The sequence below is a fragment of the Macrobrachium rosenbergii genome, chromosome 30 (genome assembly GCF_040412425.1).
Source record: "Macrobrachium rosenbergii isolate ZJJX-2024 chromosome 30, ASM4041242v1, whole genome shotgun sequence".
Lineage (NCBI taxonomy): Eukaryota > Metazoa > Arthropoda > Malacostraca > Decapoda > Palaemonidae > Macrobrachium > Macrobrachium rosenbergii.
In genome coordinates, this window is record NC_089770.1 from 8,999,301 (window position 1) to 9,027,052 (window position 27,752).

The 27,752-nt window shown below is 36.1% G+C and overlaps 1 protein-coding gene across 3 annotated transcripts; it reads right to left on the reverse strand.

The window, feature by feature from the left end:
* Positions 1-488: 488 nt before the first annotated feature.
* Positions 489-15,716, reverse strand: LOC136854992 (D-beta-hydroxybutyrate dehydrogenase, mitochondrial-like). Of its 3 annotated transcripts, none has more exons than XM_067131672.1 (9): positions 15,611-15,716; positions 8,185-8,364; positions 7,641-7,724; positions 6,736-6,907; positions 5,520-5,675; positions 4,627-4,732; positions 3,641-3,702; positions 2,431-2,576; positions 489-1,553 (listed from the first exon to the last, which is right to left on the reverse strand). In XM_067131672.1, the coding sequence occupies exons 2-9, from the start codon at positions 8,347-8,349 to the stop codon at positions 1,323-1,325; spliced, it is 1,122 nt and encodes a 373-aa protein (XP_066987773.1). In that variant the 5' UTR covers positions 8,350-8,364; positions 15,611-15,716; the 3' UTR covers positions 489-1,322. The 3 variants fall into 3 exon arrangements, with proteins under 3 accessions (XP_066987773.1, XP_066987774.1, XP_066987776.1); XM_067131673.1 differs by lacking the exon at positions 15,611-15,716 and adding an exon at positions 13,579-13,843; XM_067131675.1 differs by lacking the exon at positions 5,520-5,675.
* Positions 15,717-27,752: the final 12,036 nt, after the last annotated feature.

Sequence of the window (27,752 nt, forward strand, 5' to 3'; positions counted from 1 at the left end):
AGACCAAAGAAAATAGATATGAAAAGAGAAAAAACCACCCAAGAATCATGTCACTGAAAAAGTTCAGAGAGAGAGAGAGAGAGAGAGAGAGAGAGAGAGAGAGAGAGAGAGAGAGAGAGAGAGAGAGAGAGAGAGAGAGAGAGAGGAAACCTCAGATGAAATAGGTGCGAATAAGGTCAGATTAAAACGAGGGACAACACGGACTGCGAGGGTACGGAGGAGACGAATAAATTGGGACATTTCTGGAGGACGGGGTACAAGTACCTGTAAGGCTTCCACGATATGACTCGAATTTAAACTGTCCCCGATGGAATAAGTTTTGTTTATATTTTTGTTTATATATATATATATATATATATATATATATATATATATATATATATATATATATATATGTATATAATCAACAAGCTCTCTCTATAAACACAGATCTACCTGTCTACTTCTACTTCTATATTTATATAGGTGCATAATAAAGTGCAATAAAGTATTCTCATATATTTATTTTTCCTTTGTACCAACGGTCGTATCAGGGTAATAAACACCACTATGTTTCGACTTGGCGTCGTCCAGTCTGGGGCCACTCACCCTCTTATCGAATACACTTCATAAGAGAGAGAGAGAGAGAAAGAGAGAGAGAGAGAGAGAGATTTAGCTTGCCGAACACACTTCACGAGAGAGAAAGAGAAAGATTTATCGAATACACTTCACCAGAGAGAGAGAGAGAGAGAGAGAGAGAGAGATTTGGCTTATCGAATACACGTAACAAAAAGAGAGAGAGAGAGAGAGAGAGAGAGAGAGAGAGAGAGAGAGAGAGAGAGAGAGAGAGAGATTTAGCTTACCGAACACACTTCAAGAGAGAGAAAGGGAAAGATTTATCTTATCGAATACACTTCACCAGAGAGAGAGAGAGAGAGAGAGAGAGAGAGAGAGAGAGAGAGAGAGAGAGATTTGGCTTATCGAATACACGTAAAAAAAGAAAAGAGAGAGAGAGAGAGAGAGAGAGAGAGAGAGAGAGAGAGAGAGAGAGAGAGAGAGATTTGGCTTATTGAATACACTTAACAAAAAAGAGAGAGAGAGAGAGAGAGAGATTTGGCTTATCTAATACACTTCACAGAGAGAGAAAGAGAGAGGTTTGGCTTATCGAACACACTTCACAAGAGAGAGAGAGAGAGAGAGAGAGAGAGAGAGAGAGAGAGAGAGAGAGAGAGAGCGAGAGAGAGATTTAGCTTATCGAATCTCCTTCACAAAAATGACATCTCGACGCAGAGCAATTAAACCTCCCCAAACCCCTTCATACGTCAACCCCTAACCAAGAAAAATTAATGTCTCCCTCTCTCTCCAACCATCTCGTCACGACGCCCACTCCGGTGCCACCAGGCGAGAAACCTCATCACCTGCGAGCAGATATTATCGAAGAAGCATTCCGGCAGGTAATTGGCGATCATCTGGGACGCCCAATTGTAGAACTCCATCGGGAGGTAGCGCGCCCTCGGGTACTTCTGCGTCAGGGCGTCTGTCATGGCCTCCACCACGATAGTGGCGTCTTTCATCTGGAAGGATGTGATAAGGATCAGGTCAAGGTTTACAAGGTCCTACGGCGACTGACCTTGAATTGGATAACGAAGGTGCACTTTAGGCATTATTTGATGTTCTTTGCATCGTCCCTTCCTTATGACCTTAGCTGCAACCCCTTTCATTCCTTTTACTGTACCTCCGTTCTTATTCTTTCTTCCATCTTACTTTCCTCAACCCTCTCCGAACAAATGATTCATAGCGATACAACAAAGTACAGTAATAAGATGGCAATATATTTCATCAAAAAGTATGTTAACAATACATGCATATTTATATCCTTTCACAGGAATTTTTTTATACATATATATACAATCATACATTCCAACCCATATATATATATATATATATATATATATATATATATATATATATATATATATATATATATATATTCATTAAAATAAATAAATGTTCATTTATTTATTTTAATTTTATATTTTGTTGTTATTTATTTCTCCAAATAAAAATAATAAAAATAAAAAGAAAAATAAAAATACTATTTTTTTATTTTTATTTTTAGTATTTTTATTTGTATAATTTTTTTTATTTTTAGTATTTTGTATATATATGTGTGTGTATACATACTGTATATAAAGACATTTATATTAATTGCATATATGTACACAAACACACACATATACTGTATATATATATATATATATATATATATATATATATATATATATATATATATATATATATATATATATATATATATATATAAGCACACATTACCTTTCCCACTGACAAACTAAAACTCCCACAAGAGTATTCTCACACCACTGCAAATTAAACCAGCTAACTTCATGATGGACATTTTACCAACGAATAAGCGGGGCCCAAGCAACTCACCCCTGAGGAACTGAAGCCCATAGCAATGCAGACTTGGAGGTCGTAAACCTTCCGTCCTCCCAGCTCCTCCCGGAGCTCCTCGCTCATCGAGGACCACATCTTTTCTGCCTGGTCCTTCATGTGTTCCTTCGTCGAGATTCGGGTGGCTGGAAGGTTTAGTCTTGAGTAGTCAACAGTTTAATCAGAATATATTATCGCTATGTTGTTATTATTGTCATTCAGTAGATGAAACAAGCCCACCAAAGGGGCCACTGACTTGAAATTCAAGCTTCCAAAGAATATCATGGTGTTCTTTAGGAAGAAGTAAGAGGAAGTAAAGGGAAATACAGAAAGAAGAGATCCCACTTATTAAAAAAAAGGAAAAGAAAAATTAATAAATTAATGAATAGATAAAAATGTACTAAAATGCAAAGTGAATAGCACTGAGAAAAATACTTTAGCCAGATCTTGGAATTTCTTTGTGTTTATTATGAAGTAGTTTGGTTATGCTACGATATTATTTTTAGAGTATAACCAGACAATGGTATTATTGTCACTATGATAAAGTAATCATTCTACATTACCTTTGTAAAAATACTTTAGCCAGATCTTGTAATTTCTTTATGTATATTATGAAGTATTTTAGTTCTGGTGCGGAATTATTAATGGATTACAACCAGAAAATGGTTTTATTGTCACTAAGGTAAAGTAGTTTAACCTAACCATGCAGTTATTATTTTATTGAACAGTTTAAGCAAAACACAGAATAATTTTTATTTCAATAGCACCACAACATTTAGGAGATCAATTTAAAAATGTATGACCTCTAAAATGGTAGCCAAGGAAAAAATGATGATGATATTGTAGCTGATAAGTACATATGTCCGTTAATTTGAGGTCCACTAAGCTCAAGTGTTACTTATGAAATATTTTACCCTGATCATTATCTTATATAGCTGTTGTTAAAGCAACGAAGTCACATTTCAAGACTGGCACAAGGCTTTCCCTAAAGAATCATAATAATTCTCTAACTGAGGATTAAAACTGGAGCGAGACAAAGTTTAAGAAGTTGGACAGCTAAATAGCAATAGACCACTGGGAATAAACAAAAATGAAGGGGCTTCTACCGCTGAAATGAATCAAGTTAGTAATCTCACGCGCGCACCACCCTTGAAAGAAGCATCGCTGAAATGTGATTCCGTAGAAAAAGTGACAAACAGAAGACATATACCTCTCAGTAGATTGCCAGGCTCTATTGTGCACACGTGAACTCCCCATCGACGCATTTCTAGCCTGATAATGAAGAAGACATTCTTATTAACAGTAATAATACAACTATGTTAGGTCTAATGGAGTTGACGATACTTTTGTTATTGAAATATAATCTCAAGTTTATACAGAGAGCTTCCGATCTCTCTTTATTGATTATGAAAAATGGGAACCCTCGACAGGCTTCAGTATAGACTCGAAGATGTTTTGATAGACATTATTGCAGAATTAATTTTTCATATAATAATAATAATAATAATAATAATAATAATAATAATAATAATAATAATAATAATAATAATAAAAGAAATTTCACAAGAAAACAATTAATGATTAATTAAGTTTGCAATAATAATAATAATAATAATAATAATAATAATAATTATTATTATTATTATTATATTAAAATGTCACAAGAAAACAATTGTGGAATTCCCCATTATTACTTACTAACGTTATGAATAATTAATTTTGCAATAATAATAATAGGAAGAAGTAAAATCTACTGTGTCAAGAATTATCCTTAATCATTACGCTACAGGCTTAATGGCGCACACTATGCTGTGCTGGAACCCGGCACTGCCCATCATGTCTCCCCTACCTACCCCGCTCTCACCTTGGGCGGACAAACAGGATTCTAGGAGGAGGGTGGATGTGCCATGTTTCCCCTACCCTCCCAATCCCCTACCTACCCCGCCCCCACCTGGGGCGGACAAACAGGTTTGAAGGAGGAGGGTGGATGTGTCATGTTTCCCCTGCCTACCCCGCCCCGACCCGGGCCGGACAAACATGTTTGTAGGAGGAGTGTGTATGTGTCATGTCTCCCCTACCCTCCCAATCCCTTACCTATCCCGTTCCCACCCGGGGCGGACAAACAAGAAAAATCCACTCGGATTTTATTATTATAAATAGATAGACAGCTCATGTGACCTAAGAATACCCACTGACCTGAGGCAATTGCTGTAGCCCTCCACGGCGTACTTCGTGGCGATGTACGGTGATCCCATCGGATAGACCATGCGTCCCAGCATACTGGACACGTTCACTACGCGGCCTGTACAGGATGAAACCATCTCCATTGATCTCGGTGCGGTTCCTTTGTTAATAAGATTATTTACTGATTTGACTTGTTTATCCATTGAAGCTTTTATTGAAGACACACATATATATATATATATATATATATATATATATATATATATTATATATATATATATATATATATATATATATATATTTACTTCCTTTTAACTATAATGGAATAGTTATTCAATCTTTTTCATTAATTTATTTATATATATATATATATATATATATATATATAATTTATATATATATACATAGATATATATATAATGTATATATATATATATATATATATATATATATATATATGTATATATACATACTTCCATTTAACTAAGATAATATTGTTGTTTAATCTTTTTCATTCATTTATATCACATTTTCGTTAATTGCCTGTTTAATTATTTAAAACTCTTGCAGAAACACCCTTAAGCAGCCAGGCCTGAAAAAGAAAGGAGTGAAAAGGTGTAATAGGAGGAAAACTTCGCAATCGCACCATGAATCAAATGTTAGGAGAGGGTGGAAAGCCTGATGGAAGAAGGAGAATATGAACGGAGGTAAAGTAAAAGGAATGAAAGAGGCTGCAGCCAGGCGCCGAAGGCACGCTGCAAAGACCCAAAAAAGTAATGCCTGCAGTGCATCACACGAGGCGCACTGAAGGCACCGACCCCTCGGGGGCGAAAAACGAAGAAGGGAGAAGATCCAGAGCCTGGCAGGAGAGTGAACGGAACTAGGCCAATGAGAGCGAGCCCCACCTTCGGCGCGCCTCACGAGGGGCAAGAAAGTCTTCGTGGAGGAGACCAGCCCGAAGTAGTTGACGTCCGCGATTCTCCTGAAGACTTCGAGGGGCAGCCACTCGGTCTCCCCGAAGGCGGAGACGCCAGCGTTGTTCACGATGCCCCAGAGGACGTCTGCAAGAATCGGCAAACTGAGGGAATGTATTCTTACTATATATTTTCTCTTCGCACGGAACCTCTGTAGTGATTGGTGGACCGAATTGTCTAAGCACGGGAATGGTTAATGATTGGTATAGAAAGCTGTTAGAGTAATAACGTACATATTTTAAGCGATTGTGTATGCTCGTGTACATGAATATATAGATACATAGCTTGTATATTTGAATGTATAAACACACATCATTTATGTATAACACACACACACACACACACACATATATATATATATATATATATATATATATATATATATATATATATATATATATATAATATATATATATATATATATATATATATATATATATATATATATATATATATATATATATATATATATATGACCATTTATCACATCACCGTGATTCATATACAATCAGAAAGCTACAAACGTCCTTTAATATCCAATCTGCTCTACCTCCGGAAATAATATATTTTCATATATGTTACCGAAGGGGAATTTTAGTTGATAATAAGTCCACCGTCCCGTGGGGTCGAACCAGCGACGGACGAGGAATCAGGGACTACAGGACGCACTAACGCAGTCGGCCACAAAGAGGTATGAAGTGAATATCGCCCCATCAACTCACCCGTCGAACTCAGGTGTTTTGGGTTTGGAGACGATATCCACCCACCTCTGCCATGTTGACCGTGTAGTGCGTTTGTCGCACGTAGCCATATTATATATATATATATACATATATATATATACATATAAATGACGCCAAGACATACGGTCCTTAGATGAAGAAGCTGCAGCCATAATCACGGATAAAAAACAAAAAATACAGGTAATAAGTAAAAAAATAAAATGGTGGAAATCTTTAGAAAACTTTGAGAACACTAAAAGAACCTATACATACACACACACATATATATAATATATATGTGTGTGTTTATAACTGAATCATACATACATATAATAACCTCTAAGCCACCGCCCAAAATCTTTGTGAAACGAACCTCGAGCGAAATCAATAAAGCAAAAAACAATTTACAGTCTGAAAAGACATACTCCCATTAAGAGCCAAGATGTCCTTCACGCTACGCAAGGCCTCGTTCAACTGCTTGCTGTTCGTAACATCTAACTGGATGACGTGCAGGCGGTCTGAACACACCCCTCTCAGCTGTTCCGCGCCCTCCCCTCCGTGGTTGGCAAGCAGGCACCCAGCGAAGACGTCGAACCCCTAGAAAAATGAGAGAGAGAGAGAGAGAGAGAGAGAGAGAGAGAGAGATTAATTCATAAGCAAATAGTGTTGGAAAGCGTACATCCGGCATTGCCTACTACAAGTATTTTTATAAGTAGACGCCATTTCTATAGATGAATATATATCATACTTATAGTAAAAGAATTTTAAAAGAAAATAGCAATAACACAAAGTTTATTTTGTTATTGCACTAATTATGCAATTAAATAGAAATCAATTAAGAAACAACATCAACAACAATAATAATAATAATAATAATAATAATAATAATATTAGGAAAAGAGACTTTTTAACACAGGTTTTGAAAAACAAATGGCAGTTTGACAGCATTTTATTTTATAGTAAACACTCAATTCGTCTTATCAATTGCTTTCTGCGCTGAAATGGTTGCGAGCAATTGACCAATATTCACTTCCGGTGGCACAGTGATGTGTAGGAGGTAGCCCTCGTGGGGTGTCGACCAGTTTCGCCCTCCTCGTAAGGGCATCCAATATTGGTCAATTCCTCGCGACCAGTCCAGCGCAAGAAAAGCAATTGATAAGACGACCTGAGCGTTTACTCTATAAAATAAATGCTGTTGAAACTGCCATTTTGTTTAACAAAACCTGGAATAATAATAATAATAATAATAATAATATTAATAATAATATACCAAGAGCCAGGAGTAAGCAAAGCGATCATTGTAGCCCTCGAGTGCGAACTCGAGCCTTACCAATCGATGGAGGTGGAGGGCGAGCTGAAACCCGAAGCCAGAGTCGCATCCTGTGATGAGAACGGATTTCCCAGTCGCTGAGATCTGGGGAAGTGAACGTCAGCGAATTAATAGAAAAATACTACAGAATCACGCACACACACACACACACATATATATATATATATATATATATATATATATATATATTATACTCATGTATATTACATTTATTATTTATATTTATATATGTACACACACACACACACACACACACACATATATATATATATATATATATATATATATATATATATATATATATATATATGCTATGGTCACAAGGATCAAATGAGTATATTACTGCTCCAGGGAAAGTACCCTGAAGAAGTGAAAATTAAAATTACCAAAGCCCTAGGCACTGGTGGCAAGTCAAAACACTTCATGGCAAGTCAAAACAACTGGAACTAAGTAAAAAAAAAAAAAGCTGGGGAAAGTCAAAATAAACTGGAAAGTCACAATACACTGGGACCAAATGAAAACACACTGGGTCCCCAGTTCTCACCTTGAGGCTAGAAGAAAACAGGCTGACGCTGACGGAGGCGATCCAGGCTACGACGAAGGTCGTCGAGAAACCGACGATGCCCAGGCAGGAAGCCAGTCCAGCCAAAAGGGCACTTCCTGCGCCTGCGAGCAGGACGTCCCGGGTTCGATCCACCGTCAGTTTCATGATATCCTATTTATCCTGGAGGATATAAAGTAGAGTTTATTATTTTTTATCTTTTTGAACGCAAAGGCCGATTCGACGAGTAACCAAATACCCTTTTCTAGCCCAGGCCCGTAGAGAAAAGAGGAGTTTCAGGGTTCAAAGGACAAAGGAAAGGAAGGTGGGTTAATGGGCTTAATCAAGAATATGGCGATTAACCTTTAGCCTCTTTAAAGGGGAAACCAGAGGCAGAAAAAAATATAGAATTCCAAAGCCTGGAAGTGAAAGAAAAAAAAGGCACTGAGCTTTGCAATGATATGATTCAGGACCAACAAATAATAATAATAATAATAATAATAATAATAATAATAATAATAATAATAATAATAATAATAATAATAATAATAATAATAATAATACCCACTGATATACATATTTAATAAAAAATGTAAAAAAGTCATAGCAACAACAAATTAACAAAAATATCAATAATAATAATAATAATAGTAATTATATACAGATTTAATATCTAACAAAAAACATAATAATTATAATAATAATAATAATATACAAATTTAATATAAAAAAACTCACAACAGCAAAAATTAACAATAATAATATAACGATCATAATATGCAAATTTAATATCTAAAAAAACACACATAACAAAAATAATAAACAATAATAAAAAATAACAACTACCACTGCATTAGATAACGCAGTGGACACCTCCGTTCACGTCAAGTTTTTTTTCCACGGACTTTAATTTCAGCATCTTAATTGGAATTGATTGTTTAAAGTCGCCCTCGGAAGGGGAATCTAAAGGTCTCCTCCTACTCGACTGATTTCGCTGGCTTCTCGGACCCCGCTGTGATACCCGTTGCCTGTCTATATCCTTTTAGACCTTGGTCGATTAGTGGCTTTACGTCGAGCTGGCTTTGGGAAGAGAGAATCTACGACTTAAAAAAATAATTCTGTATATGTATATGTATATATATATATATATATATATATATATATATATATATATATATATATATATATATAATTTATATATATATATATATAATTTATATATGTGCCAAGCTATGCAGACAAGCTCACAAACAAGTGAAAAAATAACAAATATAAAATCCAGAATATCTGAAGACTTTCCCTCTAACAATGTCCAAGTCTAGCGTCTGATCTGCATAATTCACAACTTGTAAGATTTTTTCTTTTTTTTTTTTTTGCTAAGTCACCGTACTTCTAGAATTCGTCATTGGCAACGGAAGACTTACAAGTGCTTGAGCTTGGGGTTCACTCAAGCGCACTTTTCTATCTTTGACAAGTCTTATTTTTATGCTTTCGTTTACTTATTTTATTTATTTGTTTATCTGACTGTTGTCTGTTTGCGTGTGACCGGAAGGGAATAATGGGGGTCAATTTCTTTTGTGTGCAACAAGTAGTTTTTATATGTGAAATGTCGGGAAACGAAAATAATTTCAGCTTTTCCTAACACAGAGAGAGAGAGAGAGAGAGAGAGAGAGAGAGAGAGAGAGAGAGAGAGAGAGAGAGAGAGAGAGAGAGAGAGAGAGAGAGAATTTTACTATTCAAATTCTACGTTCACACAAAAATTGCTTAGTCAAAACATATCTGTATACAGACTGACGAAACAGACACTCATACTTTCATACTGCATATATATATATATATATATATATATATATATATATATATATATATATATATATATATATATATATATACATACATATGTTTATAAATATGTGTATATATATATATATATATATATGTATATATATATATATATATATATATATATATATATATATATAAAATAAAAGCTGTTTTTCTTAAGAGTGGCTACAAAGAAAAATAAACAATCGTTCCTGCCTTGTTTATCATAAAGCTCCTGATTTAAGCTTGAAACGCCCTATGGAATAAACTCCCGCAACAATATATATGTGTGTATATATATACATATTTATATATATAAAACTTTGTCACATAATTATTCTGTGCATTAATACAGTTGGTAACAGGACCTCATTTAAACTGACGGTACCTAGCAGAGATACTTTTAAGGAAAAGTCACAAGCTTTTTCTAGGACTAACTGTCCTCATCGCCTGCTGGTACAGAATAAATAAATATATATATATATATATATATATATATATATATATATATATATATATATATATACACGCGCGCGCACAAAAAAGTGAGAGAAAGTGGGAGAGAAAGAATGTGAGAGCCCAGTCCAACTTCTACAGTGTTTAATTACAGATACACTCCCACATGACCAACCCGAGAGAAAGGAATTCGAGGAACAGAGACGTCCCTGAGAAGTGGCCTTGACCACAAAGGAACAGGGAAAGGAGAGAGAGAGAGAGAGAGAGAGAGAGAGAATACCCTCCTGTCCCCTGGACAACCGACGTGATGGGGAATCTAATACCATAAAAAGTCTTGGGAGACTAGAGGCAGGATTCCACTAATTCACCCAAGCGAATTTACAAAAGCAAGTTGATTCCAAGCCTAGATTAGAAAAGAGGCGCTCCTCTGTAAAACGCCAAGCAGTAGTGGAACTTGCTACAAACCTTAGCAGTCAAGTTGAAGTTGTTAAATTTGAATTTATTTATTATAAAAATTTTAGGCTAAAGGCCAGGCGCTGGGAGCTATGAGGTCACTCAGCGCTGAAAATAAGGCTGAAACAATTGTAAGGAGAGGGTGAAAAGTAAGACGGAAGAGAATATGAACGGATGATTAGTAAAACGAATAAAAAGGGTTACAGCTGGTGGCCAAAGGGACGTTACAAAGAACCTTAAGCAATGCCTACAGTGCACCGCGTGAAGTGCACTAACGGCACAACTCCTCTATGGGAAGGTTCAAGCTCCAATGGGTCACAATGTGGCTCGAAAGAGTGAGTTCAGTGACAGTTAAAAATCAGTTGGGAGACAACGATTCTCACTCCCTCTGTTGCCCCACCACCGCTTGTACCTGACTGCCAAGTCTATTACAAGTTTCATTAACGCTAAGTAATTCTAAACGACACGGGTATAAATCCAAAACTAACCTGACCCCCTCGCCATTTTATCCAGGATGAGGACAGACTTGAGGGTGAAAACTCTTTTACCAGAATCGAGACTCATCGGAAAACGCAATCTCCCCGAGCCATCCGGTAAGGACCTGGAATCAACTGCCGTTGTCATTACGCATGCGCAGATACTGAGATGACACATTTTTCTTTTTGATCCAGCTTCAACCATTATTATCGGTTATTATAACTGTCTCGTATAACAGCAATAATAATAGTAATGACAAAAAATATCTATAAGAATCATTAGATTGCGAATAACATAATAAAAATTCCAAGCAAATTTACGCTTCACTAAAGCCTCACAAATTCATCATACTTCTACCAATACCAATATTTTAATGCTGGAAGTTTTGGGGTGGGTGGGAAGCGAGTATGTCCGATAAAAAGCCAATAAAATCCTTAACAACCTAAGCCAATACTATAGTCTATAAGTAAACCAAAATAAAAAGAGATGTAATTAACCCATGACAATTGAGGCGATATGGCAGAAGCGCGCACTCTGTCACTATCTAGCATCTTGGCGCCAAATTTGCGCCGTTCACCCTATGTTGGAGGCAAACTCGGTGACGCCTGTTGCTCTTTGTGTGACGTCACGCAACACCCGTGTACATGTACACCCTTAATTTTTTTTAGCTACTTAGCAAAGATGTTTAATGGCAACATGCAACAGATTCCAAATATCGCTGAGAGCTATTCAGTGTTCTGTCACCGCAGATCTTTCCTCTACTATTCAGGAGCGGTAGGTTTGAGACTAGGCCTATACGACCACCAATACATGATAAAATGTTTCCTATGCTGCGTTTAGATAGGCTATATTTTAAGTTTTCCTTAATTATTTTAAACAAAATCAGTACGAATTTCTGTACACTCCAGTTATTCTTGGTCGTGACAGGTGCCAGCTGCACATCCTGAACATTAATGCCTCTTATTCCTTTATTTCAACGTTGCTAAAACATCGCTGTATTTTATGACCCATATCAAATTTTAATGCAACAATAAAAAAAGGGCGACACCATGGAAAACGAAGAGACACCTTTTGCTTTCGAGGCAGAAAGAGAGAGAGAGGTGGCTGTTAAAAAAGCAAGGTAAAGAGACTTCTCTCTTTTACTTTGCTATAAAACAAGGTCCATATATATCAACCTTGCTGTAAAAGCGATCATAAACTGGGGGACAAACTAGACTAGACCGACATCGCGTAGCAACAACAAAATCTGGCATATACACAAAAACGCAAGTCAGCCCTTGACAAAATATGCGTTCTCAGGAGTTCGTTATATATTTTAGTGATGATCTTTATGACAGTCTCGTAATAAAGAATATATAACTATGTATAAGTCCATGCATACCATACCTCTTTAAGTATACTGATGTATATTTGTTCAGCACCTAGTATCTACAGTACATTATCTAGAGTTGATTTTCATATGAAATTGAAAAAAAAGCCAGTAGTCTCATCACAAAATTATTATTTATATATATCTTAGGGCCTGGTTCTTATTCAGTATTTATATTACCTATTTTATGAAAATGCATCGTCTTATGGTTCTCAGACAACGCATATATCACCCAAACAAACAAATAAACAAACAAGGCGCTCTTTCATCGTTTGTGCTCCCTCTCACGTACCACAAACTATAAAAAAAAAAAATAGTTTGTATTCACGTATGGCAGATTTTGTCAGAAAAGAACAGCATGATAAATCAGCTGAGCGTTATGAAACTTTTCGAAGTTCCCAATAACACTGAAAACTGTCAGTCATTATTCTAGAATCTAGATGATTTAAAACGAAAGCCACGTCATTTGTCTCTCTTTTAAAGGGTTGGCACAAAAAGCCAACAAGTTCCTGTGTGTTTGAATTTGGAAAAGTAACCCAAATTCTATAAAGAATATAGACCTAGTGTCATCCCATGTCAGAATTTAGTATATCTTTAAAAATCCACTCACCGCAATATTACAAACATAACACGAAAAAAAAAACAACTGAAAATGCAGCCTAACTGATGAACATCACTTACTTTACAGCCTATAGGCCTACCTCTGTCCAGAATTTTCAAGGAAATTTGCCTATATATGTGAGCCCATCCTAGACATGGGTTACAAACATTCGATTAATTTACAATCACAATCACAAAATCATTGAAATTCAGCATACCTGACAGGTAGTGCTCACTCCACAACCTTTTCTCTAGGCCTACCTCAGGCACAAGACACTTGCACTTCAACACCTAGTATCAGTTTATGCGCTCAGCAAGAAGGGCTTTTACAGACTAAGTCAACGCACTCCTGTCCTTCCTAACAGACGCAGCCGGTCTAAGGACAAGCTTCAGCCAGCCCGTGGAAGTTTAATATTCAATGCACGGAGTCTGTTTGGTTCAGAGGCTGCTATGCCATTAGTGTATGTTTACGCCAACGAAGGCTCACGACCCAGTAGACCTAAGTTCGATCCCTGGACGACGATGGAACGGTACAGGAGTCAATGACAAGGATTTTAGTCGACTGACACCAGTCACAGCTAAAGAGAGAGAGAGAGAGAGAGAGAGAGAGAGAGAGAGAGAGAGAGAGAGAGAGAGAGAGCCTTTTACCAGAATTGTCAAAATGCATACCTTCGAAAATAAAGACTCTCTCCCTCCCTCCCTCTCTCTCAGAGCTCACCCACAATCACTACTTTTTGTGCCAGTTTTTTTCGCAATATAATGTCTTAACGTCACAAGCAGCAAAAAAAAAAAAAAAAAGAAAAACCATAATAAAAAATTAAATGAAAAAAATGTAAGCTCAGCTTCGTTTATTTCCAAGAGTTCAATGTTACTGTTACCAGAACCGCAATGGGAAAAAGTGACACATAAAAGTTACAAGACAAAACACAATGTTATGAAAAATGCGCTCCGGAGACCCATCATTGAACCTGGCAGAAATACGGAGGGTGTCTTTTACAAACAATATCTACCTATCAGGAAAAGGCGGGAGCTGAACGTGTTATGCTCAATACCATCCTACCTCAGGCAGCTCGCCAAAGGACTGTCCAAAACCATGACCTACGCTTCTATGAGATATCTAGTGACGATTTGACTTGTTTGTTTCTGTGAAATTTAAGCTGCCAAGCCAAGTCCTGGGGCACTTTCGGACATTAAGCACATACGACAGTTAAATAAAGGAATTGGAGTGGTTGGTAAATCTATTTATAGGTCTATAATTACTTTGAAACCGTGTGATTAGGTTAGGTACACTAACTATTTGTATAAACCTATTGCAACTTTGAATGTGTGACAAAGCCAGGTATAGTAGCTTAATCTATTATTATGTGTAGGCCTACAGCTGGTTTATGATAGTTGGATTATGTACAAACAATCTCTTCAGCATTTTACCTTAGGGTATTCACTTGTATAGTTCTTCGAGAATACCCGTTTAAAACACTTCAAGAGCCTACATGAAGATGAGTCTGAGAATGACACTTTCATAATTTAGTGCCATAATAATCATTTAACGATAGTTTTACAGTACATAGACTGTTCGGTAACACTTCAAAACTACATAAATGTCGTAAAATTCACAGTAGGTGTGTGTTCCAATCTCTCTTTCTTCTGGGGCACTGCCATCTACGTTAGAATTATGTAGTTTACTTTTACCGTGTGAACGTTAATTAGCACTGGAAAGGAGAGGGAGATTTTATTCCACAAATAAACATTCAGTATCGTGCTCTTTTTTTTCAAGCCACAATCAGCTGAAAGCCGGCGTTCAGGAGTACAATTACTGAGAACTATCAAAAGGTAAACACGTAAGCGGCCACACTAGCAAGTACGAGTAGTAAAAGACTATGCAGGGTTTGGTCGAAGCAAGTTGTTTGAAATTCGATCCGTTGGTCAGGTGTCTTACCGTAAGTTTGCTTCCACATTCTTTGCCTGACAAAATAATTGTCTTTAGAACCAGTAGTTTAATTAACGAGTGATAATAATAAAATAAAAACTACCGGAGACCATTGTGATTTTAAGTAACGTTTGGTATCTTAATCTCCAATTGACGGTGACCATTAAACAAGGACCAGGCTTTGCAAGTTGTGATCCTCCAAGTGAATGATCGTTTATTCTGAATAACAATTCCTAATGAACTAAGGAAGCATAATACAGAAGTCCCATCGATGAAAATAAGTCTCCAAACCGAAAAACGTTCACATACTTGACTCAACCTACCTTATATGGGCTGTTACCTGGAAGAAAACTACTAGTCTCGACGCGATAGGCTGAAGGTCCTGGATCAGACTAACGCCGAAGCTACTCTATAGACCTTGGGCGCAACCCTGAGCCCTGAGCATACCATTACCAACCGTGCCTTTATATAGAAGTGGGTGGGGGATAGGTCTAGGCAGGGGTCTAGAGGAAAGGGGAAGGAGAAGCAGAAATGGCGGCAAAGCTGCGGATGTCACCTCCAGTTAAGTCGATTGTTGATTAGTACTAGTGCTTTATTTTTATGTTATTGGCGATAATTATCAGCACTCGGTTGTTTTACGTATTCTCAGTTATTGCTGGTAAATTTTTGTTGATTACTGCAGACATTTTCTTGTTTGTCTGAAGTAATCGGGATAATCGTATCTAGCTTCACTTGACTTGATTGGCCTTCTTTGTCACAGTGGCTATCGTCCCGAGATCGACTCCCGAGCAGGCCGGAACGTTTTAGGCACGTTCTATTGAATCCCATTGTTTCTCTGTGGGTCTATGTAGTTAATTACGTAAATGGCAATTACTTGGCTGAAGTGAATGGCGGATAAGAACATGAGCCAGCGCTTTTAGGGATAAATTTGTTTACTGAAATACTGTAGAGTTCTCAGCCAGTGTTTCATGTCCATATCCACCTTTGCTGCTACACACAACAGTCGACTATCTACCAATTGCTGTATATTAAGGCCATTCCTTCCCAACACTTCTCCCCTAAAATCTATTCAACACTTTACAGACCTTCCTCGCGTTCTTCCTCCTAACAAAGTTAAAATATTCAGTTTTCACCGACTTACTGTCTTTCATTCTTTCCACATGATCAAACCATCCCAGAACTTTATGGCACACCCTTTCACTTAAGCTAACCTTGCCACATTTACAGCGCATCTCTATTGCCTCAGCCCTTTTCTGTCATTCTATTCAACCCACACTTCGCTTCCATAAAGGAGAATTGGTTCAACAGTCCCTTTATACATCCCAACCTCTGTTTCCACAGACGTTCCATGTCTCTTTTACAATCTTTTGCATCTAGCCTCTTCTCTCATACAGTGCTGTTCTTTATTATATTTATTCCCATATCTCTGTGAGAATCAACTTATTCCTCATACACTATGCGTTTTCGAAAATCAAGCCCCATTTCCATAAAACTCCCCACGTAGGGGGTGGTTTTGCTTTCAGTACACCTCACGCTGTGCACTGTAGGCATTATTTAAGATTCTTTGCAGCGTCCCTTCGGCCCCCAGCTGCAACCCCTTCCATTACTTTCTCTGTACCTCTGTTCGTTTTCTCTTTCTTCCGTCTGACTCTCCAACCTCTCACACAGTTATTTCACGGTGCAGCTGCGAGGTTCTCCTCCTGTTACACCTCTCAAACCTTTTTATCCCTCTCAGTTTCCCTTTCAGCGCTGCGTGACCTCATCGGTCCCAGCGCTTGGTCTTTGGCCTAAATTTTATATTTCATTCCAGTCAACAAAATTCACCGTCTCTCTATTATCGCATAAGTGTTTAAATCACCTGTTTGTGTGCGCGTATGTCTTTGCTTTCGATGGTATATGAGTATTTGCATGTTTGTGTGTTTTTAATGAGTATTTGCACGTTTGTGTGTTTCTTTTGAGTATTTGCTTGTTTGTGTGTTTCTTTTGAGTATTTGCGTGTTTGTGTGTTTCTTATGGGTATTTGCCCGTTTGTGTGTTTCTTATGAGTGTTTGCATGTTTGTGTGTTTCTTATGAGTATTTGCACGTTTGTGTGTTTCTTATGAGTATTTGCACGTTTGTGTGTTTCTTTTGAGTATTTGCTTGTTTGTGTGTTTCTTATGAGTATTTGCATGTTTGTGTGTTTCTTTTGAGTATTTGCTTGTTTGTGTGTTTCTTATGAGTATTTGCATGTTTGTGTGTTTCTTTTGAGTATTTGCTTGTTTGTGTGTTTCTTATGAGTATTTGCTTGTTTTTATGTTTCTTTTGAGTACTTGCATGTTTGTGTGTTTTCTTATGAGTATTTGCACGTTTGTGTGTTTCTTTTGAGTATTTGCTTGTTTGTGTGTTTCTTTTGAGTATTTGCATGTTTGTGTGTTTCTTTGAGTTTGCATGTATTTGCTTGTTTTATGTTTTTGAGTATTTGCTTGTTTGTGTGTTTCTTTTGAGTATTTGCACGTTTGTGTGTTTCTTTTGAGTATTTGCTTGTTTTTATGTTTCTTTTGAGTATTTGCATGTTTGTGTGTTTTCTTATGAGTATTTGCACGTTTGTGTGTTTCTTATGAGTATTTGCTTGTTTTTATGTTTGCATGTTTGTGTGTTTTCTTTGAGTATTTGCATGTTTGTGTGTGAGTTTTGCTTGTTTTTATGTTTCTTCTGAGTATTTGCATGTTTGTGTGTTTTTATGAGTATTTGCTTGTTTTTATGTTTGTTTTGAGACATTTGCATGTTTGTGTGTGTGTTTTCTCATGAGTATTTGCATGTTTGTGTGTTTCTTATGAGTGTTTGCATGTTTGTGTGTTTCTTATGAGTATTTGCACGTTTGTGTGTTTCTTTTGAGTATTTACTTGTTTGTGTGTTTCTTAAGAGTATTTGCTTGTTTGTGTGTTTCTTATGAGTATTTGCACGTTTGTGTGTTTCTTTTGAGTATTTACTTGTTTGTGTGTTTCTTATGAGTATTTGCACGTTTGTGTGTTTCTTTTGAGTATTTGCATGTTTGTGTGTTTCTTATTAGTATTTGCACGTTTGTGTGTTTCTTATGAGTATTTGCCACATGTTTCTTATGAGTGTTTGCGTGTTTGTGTGTTTCTTATGAGTATTTGCACGTTTGTGTATTTCTTATGAGTGTTTGCACGTTTGTGTGTTTCTTATGAGTATTTGCATGTTTGTGACTTTCTTATGAGTATTTGCTTGTCTGTATGTTTCTTATGAGTATTTGAATGTTTGTGTGCTTCTTAAACAAATTCTTTAGTGAATCGTCTGGATACCAGAGAAATATTTAAAGCTTTTCCTTCATGAGTGTATCACGTGGCCAAACTTTCAACATATCCTGACCATCGACAAGATGAAATTCAAATACTATGATATCAAATGCAAAAAAAAAAAAAAAGTTCCTCCTCCGGCTATGACTAAGAGCAACACGCAATTTGAAGTTTTTTGTTTGTTTTTTTCTGAAGGAGAAAGAAAAAACGTAAAAAAAGAGAAGAATATTAATCATGTTTCTTGTAGTTATAGCTGGAGGGAACTTTTTTTTTTGTTATTCAGCGTCGCAGTTCTGTGCGCGAACATGTAATAAACTCTAGTACAAGTAATTTTTTCCAGCTGATAAAAAACAAAGGTAAAAAATAAATTTTTTTCATAAGATATTAATGAAAAAGTGTGGCTTACAAAAACTCCACAGGAACATATTACCAAAAAGACTCATAAGATATTTTCTGTTAAAACAGAATTCCATCTAATGACGCGTGAGCCCCTTAGGGGGTTAGTGCCGTCAGCACACCTCATGCGGTGCACCGTAGGCATTACTTAAGGTTCTCTGCAGCGTGCCTTCCTTAGGCCCCTAGCTGCAACCCCTTTTATTCCCTTTACTGTACCTCCATTCATATTCTCTTTCTTCCATCTCACTTTCCTCAACCCTCTCCTAACAGTTGATTCATAGTGCAACTGCGAGGCTTCCCTCCTGTTACACCTTTCAGACTTTTTTACTGTCACTTTCCTTTTCAGGGCTAAATGACCTCATAGGTCCCAGCGCTTGGCCTTTGGCCTAAATCCTATATTCTTTTCTATTCTATTCTGTTCTTTTCCCCTATCGGACATAGGTCTACAAATACAAAAATTCAACTTTACCCTTTCCCAAGCCGTAATGCAGTTTCAGTGACACTCGTATTTTCGACCAGTTTTTTCTTTTTTTTTCAGTCTCACAATAAAAATAGTAGGTTTGTCCCGCTCGAAATGCAAGCGCATTTAGCAAGGACACCAAGCATCAAGTTCCCCGTCGCTCCGTCTCTCTACTCTCAACTTTTACAAAATAAAATGTGGAAAAACGTATGTGAAACTGCTCTGCGCTTTTCTACAGGCGCCGGGATCCACGTGCCGTTGGTGAACTCTACGGAGAAATTCACTGTAGAATTCTGTATTTCTGTATCTGCTATTATCTCCTGTAACTTATTTCAAATGGACGCCATATTCTTTGGAAGCTTGAATTTCAGGTTAATGGCCCTCAACCCCCGCCCCACCCAGTCGAATAGGATGACTGTGATAGACAAAAAAAAAAGTTGATAATGATAATAATAATTTTTTACGCCTTCAACGTTAAATTGTTACCAAATGCTTTCCAAATGTGAATAATACTTTGGAGTACTAAATTGAATCATATTAATGAATCCACTGGAGAATTTCTACCATTTTCCTATGTCTTGGAACGAGTTTTTATATATATTTTTTTCCCTTCTCAATTGCACTTTCTCGTTATCAGTGACTGAAAGAATAAATTTCCTGACCTCTGTGTCTTCGTTTGTATGTGTATGTGTGTGTATGTGTACATGTGTGTACGTGTGTGTACATGTGTGTATACATGTGTATACTGTACATGTGTGTGTACATGTGTATACATGTGTGTGTATGTACATGTGTGTGTATATGTTTGTACATGTGTGTGTATGTGTGTACGTGTGTGTGTGTGTGTGTACATGTGTGTGTGTAGGTGCAGTTACAACAAATTATATGCAGTGGTTATATTGACAACATATGTGCGCTTTTTATCACTATATGCTTCAACAATGTGCGTTGGCTGTTTATCAACATATATGAAACTCAAACATTGTCCCGAATGAATGTCATGTTTTACCTGTGCATACACATTAAAAACATTTCAGACATTTTTCATCATTAGTTAAGTTTTTATCAGCATAAGTCATGTTACCAACATATGTTAGATTTTTATTATTTCACTTCTTTTTTCCGTAGATTTACGTGCTGTTCCCATAAAAATACTTGAATTTTTAACTATGCAAGTGCAATTTTCATCAATGCATATGCATTCTGTCACTTATGGGCGCATTTTATCAATACATGTTCTGTTAGGTTTCCATGAATATGTGCAGTTAATACACAAATGCCGCTTTTATCCACATTTGTGTGTGTTTTCTTTATAAAACGATATACGTTGTATTAATACGTTGTATTTATTTTAAAAATTAATACGTTGTATTAATATGTGGTATTTATTTCTAAAATTATATACGAATGGCATTTTTATTCAATGATATGTGTTTTTCATTTTATCCATATTTATGTTTGGTTTTCTATAAAAATATATATGTTGTATTATGTTTTTATAAATTATATACATTTTATAAATATAAGTGTATTTAATCAGACCGAGTCATTAACCTGCCGGTAAAGGACAGTAGGTTTGCCTCGAGTATAATTAACTGTTAAATATGGGACAATAATTATAGGACAAGTTATTTGTACATCTAATTAGGCTGCACACCTTTTCCTTCATTGCACAGTGACCCCCTGCTGAGAGGGGTGAGGCTACCTCCAAGGCATTATTATTATTATTATTATTATTATTATTATTATTATTATTATTATTATTATTATTATTCAAAATGTGCGTATCTGTGAAAAAGAGAATATAAAATAGAAACAGATGAATATCTAGTTAATTTCAAGGGTACCTTTTCTTGTTTGATTTTTTATCCATTTATTCTTGTTTTATTCATTCATTATTCATTCAGTATTCATGTATTCATCCATCATCCTATCCCACTGAATCTTTCCTCTGCATTCTACGCGTCTTAAGGTTAATTAAGTGAATATAATCATAAACTAACTGAATCACCTTATCTATCAGGGTTCATCTTGAGTGCATATTTGAATTACCACTCGCTTCAGGTTGGTCATGGTCAATATATTTTTCTGACAGGTTCAAATGTCACCAGTGAGCAGCAAGAGCGAGAGACAGGTTATTGTATTATAATAAAATGTTCTGGAGACAAAACATATACACATACAATCAATGCCCAGTCCCCTTTTCCACCCACGTGAGACCTAGGGGTTCCAGGCAGTGGCAGCTGATTTTTTTACCTATGTATGTATGTTAGAGCACTGATCTAGGACACTGTTCTGGCTTGAACATGAGGCGAGTATGAGTGAATTAAATTCTTAATTGATAATGCTGTTAGTTACTAATACCGCTTTATTTGAGGGTGTTATTTGAGTGTTATTAGATATATATATATATATATATATATATATATATATATATGAAATATATATATATATATATATATATATATATATATATATATATATTTTTTGCAGCCAAAAACTGAAATCTGTGTTTCTTTTGGGCATTGTCAAAGTACTTTTCACCTAATATAAAGTTAACGTCTTTCTTGAATTATTTAGGTTTTAGGATTTTCAGTTTCCTGTATGTGTTTTGTAATGTGTTTTTCTTAAAAAAAACGGTGTCCGATATATATATAAATAATTTAGGTTTTAATCCTGACTCAGTCTAACACAAAGGGCTTAATATTGTGTAAACAGCCAAATTACTCTTGTCTTCCTTTCAAACTATAATGGCTTTTTTCACAAGAGTAAATACGTGTGTATAATCCTTTTTGTTAACAAGTTTAATGTATCAAAATATTCTTTCAACTTCACTGGATGAGTTGTGTATCATCACCAATAAGAATTTAGGATGTAAAAGTTGGTAATGGTCGTTTTAAGTAATTTTAATCCAATACACACCAACTAGCTTAACATGTCCTAATCCTGATTTGACCTGGGACACTGTGTCCTCACGTGAGGTAGGGGTGGGGAGAGATCCCCCCATACAAACTAAGTAAATGTATACTGGAACTAATGTGCCACAACCTTCCAACATATTACTAAGAATTTTTACTTTCTTTTTATCTGTAATGTATATAGCGTTCAGTTCTGATTCCTTGATCTACAGCTAACTTCCTTCACTAAATCCTCCTTGAATAATTAAGGTGATTCATTGTTTCTTTGAAGATACCAGTAGTATTTTGGAGAGTGATTCTGTGCATAATAAAACCAAAGTTTCAAAAACATTACTATTATTATTATTATTATTCAGAAGATGAACCCTATTCATGTGGAACAAGCCCAAAGGGGCCATTGATTTGAAATTCAAGCTTCCAAAGAATATGGTGTTCATTCGAAGGAAGTAAGAGTAGGTAAAGGAAAATACAGAAAAAGTAGATGAGTTATTAGAGAAAAAGATAAATTAACGAATTAATAATACGTTTATTTGCAAATATTTGAGAGCAAGTCAAGGTTTGCGAATCTGAGTCACACCGCTAGGAGGCCACGAAATATTAATTCGATTATGTTTGCAATGAAATGTTCCTGTGTACAAAATATGCCTAATGGTTTTCTATAGTATTGGGTATTTTTATTAAAGAAAACGGTGGTTCTTGCGACACTAGAGAATCTGACCGTTTTGTTTTGAGGGTGACTAATATTAATATCTCTTTCTCTCTACATACATATTTATATATATATATATACATCTATCTATATATATACATATATATATATATCTATATATATATGTATATATATATATATATATATATATATATATATATATATATATATATATATATATATATATGTATATCCCACATACATCTCTCTCTCTCTCCCATAGTACCAAGTTGAAAAGTAAAATCATTGCTTATATTTTAAAACACATATATATATATATATATATATATATATATATATATATATATATATATATATATAGTATTGCTTAATGCTGTTAAGAATGCAAATATCAGGCAACTAAGTTGTGGTAGGTATACACTCAAGAGTCTGAATGCTGAATGCAAAGGGTGATCAGAAAGAAGAATTTTTTATGAAGTCTACACAATGAGATAATCGAACGACGTCGCCAGAGCTTAATATTGACACCTTCCATAAGAAATTCAATAGAAAATTTTATGTTCATTAATTTAAAATACACTTTAGCTGCTCAAGACCAAACTGGGTAACAACATTCAAATAACTGAAAAACGCAAAAATTAAAAACTTTTCCTCACGACAGAGTGGTTTCCAGAAATCTTTTGCCTTCTCATTTTACAGTTGAAGAGGGACAGCCAATGTTATTTCCTAAGTTTGGATTTGTAGTCAGGAATGAAAACTAGAATTTGAAATGGAACGCATATGATTGAAAAACATTCTTAGTGAAGGTTACTAATGCAGTGTCCAAAATTTATAAGCAATCATCGTTCAAGTTTTGGTAAGGTTCATCTTCATTCCCAATATCTGAACCAAGCACTGGCATTGGATAAAATTCTCTTGAGAAAATTCTATCTAATAATAGGTCTACGGGCAATGCAAATAGAATACCATCCTCTGCCTAAGCAACCACTTTGTTTTGTATGCCAAACCACGTACTATGTGTAAATGATATAAATAGCAGTGGACCAATAACACTATGGTGAGGAACGCCGGAGATTCTATTTTTATATATATTTATAAACAAGAGCGTCCACCAACAGCTATGCTTTGCAATCGACTGGTTAAAAAATCAATAAGAATAACTAGAAGTTTTCCTCCAACTTCCTGTTTCTGATTCTGACAGCCTTGGGCCTCATGCGTAACAAGGTCAAAATTAACACTATAGTCAAGACCATCATATGGACCTCATGACTGGGATCTAGAGATTCCTGTAAAACACTCATAATTGACAGAAGAGTATCACAGGCGCCTAGGCCCATACGAAAGCCAAACCGTAAGCTTGGAAACATGATTGCTTTTTGCTTAAGCATTCAGATGTTGTTCCAAGAGATGTTAAAGAAAATTAGATAATGCTCAGTTATAGAAACTGTGTGGTATTCTACAGGGCAAGAGCAACTATGCTCTTTGGTGTAGCTCATAGAGCAACACTATAGTACCAATTCTCAGAAATGTGTAAAAAGAACTCCCGGCTAACTCATGAAAAATAACATCCAATATGGAACTGCGTATTCAGTAGTGTTCAGAGAAAACAAAAGAAATAAACACATAGGTCTATACCTCCAAGGTTACGTATATAAAGCACGGGACCCAAAAGCTAAACTAGTCAGTTAAGAATTATATTGCTCTGTTTACCGTCAAACACATCAGCCAAAAGGGTTATCCTTTCATTTATACAGTGAATGACAGAGGCATCTGACTTGAGCAGAGGAATAAACACTGAATCTACTAAATAAAGTACAGTTTTGAAAGTACCCCACAAAATATGTTTCTGAGTTGTACTAGAAAAGTTTTTTTTTATGGCAGCGTTGTAATTATTTCCAACTGAAGCATAGACTTTTTGAGCCACGACTTGATTGAGTACATGATCATTATTTCGTGTCAAATCAGAACTATTGCTTTTCCAAATATGACAATTGCGTCTTCAATCATCAAATGAACTGGATATTTTGCATGATGTTTTGATGGACGTGGAGAATTCGCCTCCTCAAGCATGTCTACGAACCTTTATACGAAAAGGGAATAAATAAATATCAAATTTAGGTCAGGCTGCTGACATGGAGGTCGTTCAGCTGGAAAGGAAATTGAGAGAAGTTAGGTTGAAAGGTGTAACAGGAGGAAAACCTCGCAGTTGCATCATGAAACAATTGTTAGAGGGGGAAAGCAAGCTGGGGGAAACGGAATATGAACGGAATTACAGTAAAAGGAATGGGAGGGGTTGCAGCTAGGGGCCGAAGGGACGATGCAGAGAACCACTAAGTAATGCCTACAGTGCACCTCGTGAAAAAACAACGCTCTTACCTTCCTTCAACTGTTCTGCGTGTGCCATAGCTTTGTAATAGATCACTGCTCTTGCATTCATTGGTGGTGATCCCGCCCTACTGCTCACCATTGGCCTAGCGTCAGTCGTGGTCGAGAAAAGACATTGGTCTAGTAACCCCATCCATCTATAAAAGAAAAAGGTGTAGTAAATAAATGATTAGACACTTCAAATTAACCCTCATAATTCAGTGGTTAGGGTAGTCACTCCAACAGCAAGAGGATCGATACCCCTTTCTGAGAGAGGCTGGACGATTTAAACTCGTCCTGTCAGTTGACACAAGCCAGAACTGCGCATGGCTGGTAGTTGAAGGGTGGGTTGCAACTGGGGTAGGGGAAGCCATGGGGCTGGCAGCCTCACCTCAAAATGCTGTACTTGCTAAGAACTGGACTCTAACACCTTGGGGAGTCTCTGTTTCTAGAGGGAAAAGGCAACCCTTCTACATGGAAGTGAAGTGAGGATATTGAATGCCAATAAAGAAAAAAAAAATGGATGAAGCTTTTTCAATGAAGGTGTAAAATGGTTAGTTAAGGTGAAGAAATGGATCAGAGTATTTTGAGATGGTCCGGTCATGTGGGAAGAATGGAGGACGGCAGGTCGGTGAAAAGAATTGTTAGAGGGAAATGAGAGAGGAAGACCTAGAGAGGGTTGAATAGACTGTGTGAAAGAGGCATTGAAAGGAAGAACTTTCATATATATATATATATATATATATATATATATATATATATATATATATATATATATATATAGAGAGAGAGAGAGAGAGAGAGAGAGAGAGAGAGAGAGAGAGAGAGAGAGAGATTAATTATATATATACATATATGTACGTCCATACACCGATTTTCAGGCATTAATTATACCTAAAAGATAACTTCGACATATAGAGCCCTAATCTAAAAACACTCAAAAATCAGCTATACAATTCGGCATTCTGTCACTCGATACACAACCGCTAACATCTCCAGAGAAACTGACAGACAGACAGGTGCAATCGATACACACACACACACACACACACCACACACACACACGGCGCATGCTCAGAAAACGAGAGAATTTCGCAAATAGCCACAAACGTGGTTAGCAATGTTGCTACTCACTTGCCCACCGGCTACTCTATCGGTCTGGATTCGCGGCTAGCAACGTATAAATTAATGTGCTGAATCCAGTAAGGTACTATCAGAAGAAGAAGAAGAAGAAGAAGAAGAAGAAGAAGAAAATGTTGTCTATTAGCTCATGTCTACTTTCAAATGCACATGTGTGTAGACGTGCACACACACATATGCACATACAGTATATGAGTATGTATGCATGTATGCATATATATATATTATATATATATATATATATATATATATATATATAATATATATATATATATATATATAAATATATATTATATATATACTAAAACCATTATAATACATCTCTCTCTCTCTCTCTTCTCTCTCTCTCTCTCTCTCTCTCTCTCTCTCTCTCTCTATATATATATATATATATATATATATATATATATATATATATATATATATATATATATATATATATTTATATATTTATATATTATATATATATATATATATATATATATATATATATATATATGCATATATTTGTCTGTCAAGAATTAGTACTGCAACAGCTTCCTTACACCAAATGGACTGATAATGTCTGTGTGTAAATTTTATTTATTTGTTTCTTTGGCTCTGAGGTGATAACGACCGCCAGAAAACTGATAGCAGACATTATATAAAAAAAAATCTTGATAAGAAGTAAGGTAGACAGATAATCGCAGGAGGAACTTGAAAAAAAAAAAGCTTAAAAGGCTGGCAAACTTCAAAACGATGCGAAAGGCAAATAGCAAAGCTGAGAAACGTTTGGGAAAAACGAACAGATAATCACTTGGCAAATTCCACAACGGGATAAGAGAGAGAGAGAGAGAGAGAGAGAGAGAGAGAGAGAGAGAGAGAGAGAGAGAGGGTAGGGGAATAGGATGATAGGTAAATGGGGAGTGGGGAGGAGAAGGCTGGAATGGAATAAGAAGGCCATGGGTAGCCGGGAGGGAGCAACATTCCATACGGCTTGTGGGGGATTGGAGGGCAGTGAAACCCCCCTGTCCCCTTTTCCTCAACTTCCAGAGATGCCAGGTGCGATGCGGTTGCCAGTTCGGGATTTTCCCGCCATAAACTCTACAATTATCGCAAGTTGTCAGGTACTGCGCCGTGTTTGTTGGTCTGGTATCGATAATTAGTGTTATCGTGTACTAAGATGCCACGCTGTATCTCCAACACGCAGATTTTCATTTAGATATATATGAAAAACGGCT